Below are 2,500 nucleotides of genomic sequence, written 5' to 3'. Positions count from 1 at the left end.
GTACACCGACATTTCACAATCTCTCACCATTTACAAAATACTCTGTTTTCGAGTTTACTGACCAAAGTGGATAACTTCACATTTCCCGACATTATATTCCATTTGCCGTGTTCTTGCCCACTCACTCAGCCCTTCTATATCCCCTTGAAGTCTCTCTGCATCCTCCTCACAACTAATTTTCTCTCCGACTCCTGCCTCTCTCCAAGTCTCTCTCTTTCCCAGCCTGTCAGCCGCTTAAACCTGGACCCAGCTCATTCAGAAACTCTTACTCATTCACCAGATAAACAGCCACCAACACCTGCCCACATTTCCGAAACTGTCCACAAGATTTTTTTTAAAACAAGAAGTATTTTTCAGCCACAAATCTCTCTCTGCTGTCAAAACACGTTGAAAAACAAAGAAAAATTAGACAGCTGAGTTAATGACGAGTGAAAGTTATATAGAACCACATCCCAGTCCTTGAGACACAGCTGTGGCTCAGAGGGCAGCACCCTCGTCTGTGAGTCAGAAGGTTGTGGGTTCAAGTCCCACTCCAGAGTCCCTCAGTACTGCCCCTCCGACAGTGTGGCGCTCCCTCAGTACCACCCCTCCGACAGCGCAGTACGGCGCTCCCTCAGTACCGCCCCTCCGACAGCGCAGTACGGCACTCCCTCAGTACTGCCCCTCCGACAGCGCAGTATGGCGCTCCCTCAGTACCGCCCCTCCGACAGCGCAGTACGGCGCTCCCTCAGTACCGCCCCTCCGACAGCGCAGTATGGCGCTCCCTCAGTACCCGCCCCTCCGACAGCGCAGTGCGACGCTCCCTCAGTACCGTCCCTCCGACAGCGCAGTGCGGCGCTCCCTCAGCACCGCCCCTCCGACAGCACAGTACGGCGCTCCCTCAGTACCGTCCCTCCGACAGCGCAGTGCGGCGCTCCCTCAGTACCACCCTCCGACAGTGCAGTACGGCGCTCCTCAGTACTGCCACTCCGACAGCGCAGTACGGCACTCCCTCAGTACTGCCCCTCCGACAGTGCAGCGCTCCCTCAGTACTGCCCCTCCGACAGTGCGGCGCTCCCTCAGTACTGCCCCTCCGACAGCGCAGTACGGCGCTCCCTCAGTACCGTCCCTCCGACAGCGCAGTACGGCGCTCCCTCAGTACTGCCCTCCGACAGCGCAGTGCAGCGTTCCCTCAGTACCGCCCCTTCCGACAGCGCAGTACGGCACTCCCTCAGTACCGTCCCTCCGACAGCGCAGTGTAGGCGCTCCCTCAGTACCGCCCCTCCGACAGTGCAATACGGCACTCCCTCAGTACCGTCCCTCCGACAGTGCAGTGTGACGTTCCCTCAGCACCGCCCCTCCGACAGTGCGGCACTCCCTCAGTACTGCCCCTCCGACAGTGCGGCACTCCTCAGTACTGCCCCTCCGACAGTGCGGCGCTCCCTCAGTACTGCCCCTCCGACAGTGCGGCGCTCCCTCAGTACTGCCCCTCCGACAGTGCGGCGCTCCCTCAGTACTGCCCCTCCGACAGTGCGGCACTCCCTCAGTACTGCCCCTCCGACAGCGCAGTGCGGCGCTCCTCAGCACTGCACTAGCGTGTCGGACTCATGTGCTCAAGTCCGTAGAGTGGGACTGTGAAGCCACGACCTGCTGACTGGAGGAGAGTGTGCTGCCCCTGAGCCTCAGCTGAGACACTTTGATAACGCGCCTCGGAACGTTTTTAAGTTGTAGCTGTAAATCAAGGAATTCCAGAGTCAGTTTAGGGGATGAAGGAAGCTCTCAGCACAGGCTTACCCTTTCAGTGGATGGTAACACCAGGCAGTGAGGCTTGTCCAGACCCTGGATCACCGCATTCTTGAACGATCCGTCCAGCCTGGCCACGTTGATCTGTTTCTTGTTGGCATCGTAGCTGGTCCAGAAGAGGTTTCTTGACACCCAGTCGACAGCAAGTCCGTGAGCATTGGGTAAATCTGGGGGAGAACGGGGGAAAAGAGAGAGAAATTAGTGGTGCTGAGATTAGGGAAGGGGTGCTTGATGCCACATTCCTCCAACTGCTTGGCCCAGTTTCAGCAGAATCACAGAAATTTACAGCACGGAAGGAGGCCATTTCGGCCCATCGTGTCCGCGCCGGCCGACCAAGAGCTACCCAGCCTAATCCCACTTTCCAGCTCTCGGTCCGTAGCCCTGCAGGTTACGGCACTTCAAGTGCACATCCAAATGTGGTGAGGGTTTCTGCCTCTACCACCCTGTCAGGCCGTGAGTTCCACCCCAGACCCCCACCACCCTCTGGGTGAAGACATTTCCCTCAAATCCCCTCTTAACCTCCCCCCAATTACTTTTCAATCTGTGCCCCCTGGTTGTTGACCTCTCTGCCAAGGGAAACAGGTCCTTCCTATCCACTCAATCCAGGTCGCTCATAACTAAAATTCTCCCTCAGTACTGCACCTTCGACAGAGAGAGGGGTGAGGGAGAGAGAGGGCGGGGGGCAGGGAGAGAGAGAGAGAGCAGGGAGAGAGAGAGA

The 2,500-nt window shown here is 57.7% G+C and overlaps 1 protein-coding gene across 1 annotated transcript in view; it reads right to left on the bottom strand.

Annotated features, from left to right (window-relative positions):
- The window catches only part of LOC139241096 (low-density lipoprotein receptor-related protein 1-like), a 440,653-nt gene that overhangs the window by 219,364 nt on the left and 218,789 nt on the right, over positions 1 to 2,500 (bottom strand). The window contains 2 exon segments of the mRNA XM_070869785.1: positions 1,774 to 1,787; positions 1,789 to 1,949. Coding sequence (XP_070725886.1) covers positions 1,774 to 1,787; positions 1,789 to 1,949 — 175 coding nt within the window.

Source organism: Pristiophorus japonicus, chromosome Y (genome assembly GCF_044704955.1).
Source record: "Pristiophorus japonicus isolate sPriJap1 chromosome Y, sPriJap1.hap1, whole genome shotgun sequence".
NCBI classification, from domain to species: Eukaryota; Metazoa; Chordata; class Chondrichthyes; family Pristiophoridae; genus Pristiophorus; species Pristiophorus japonicus.
Note: the sequence above shows the minus strand (reverse complement) of the source record. Positions and strands in the feature narration are given on the sequence as shown.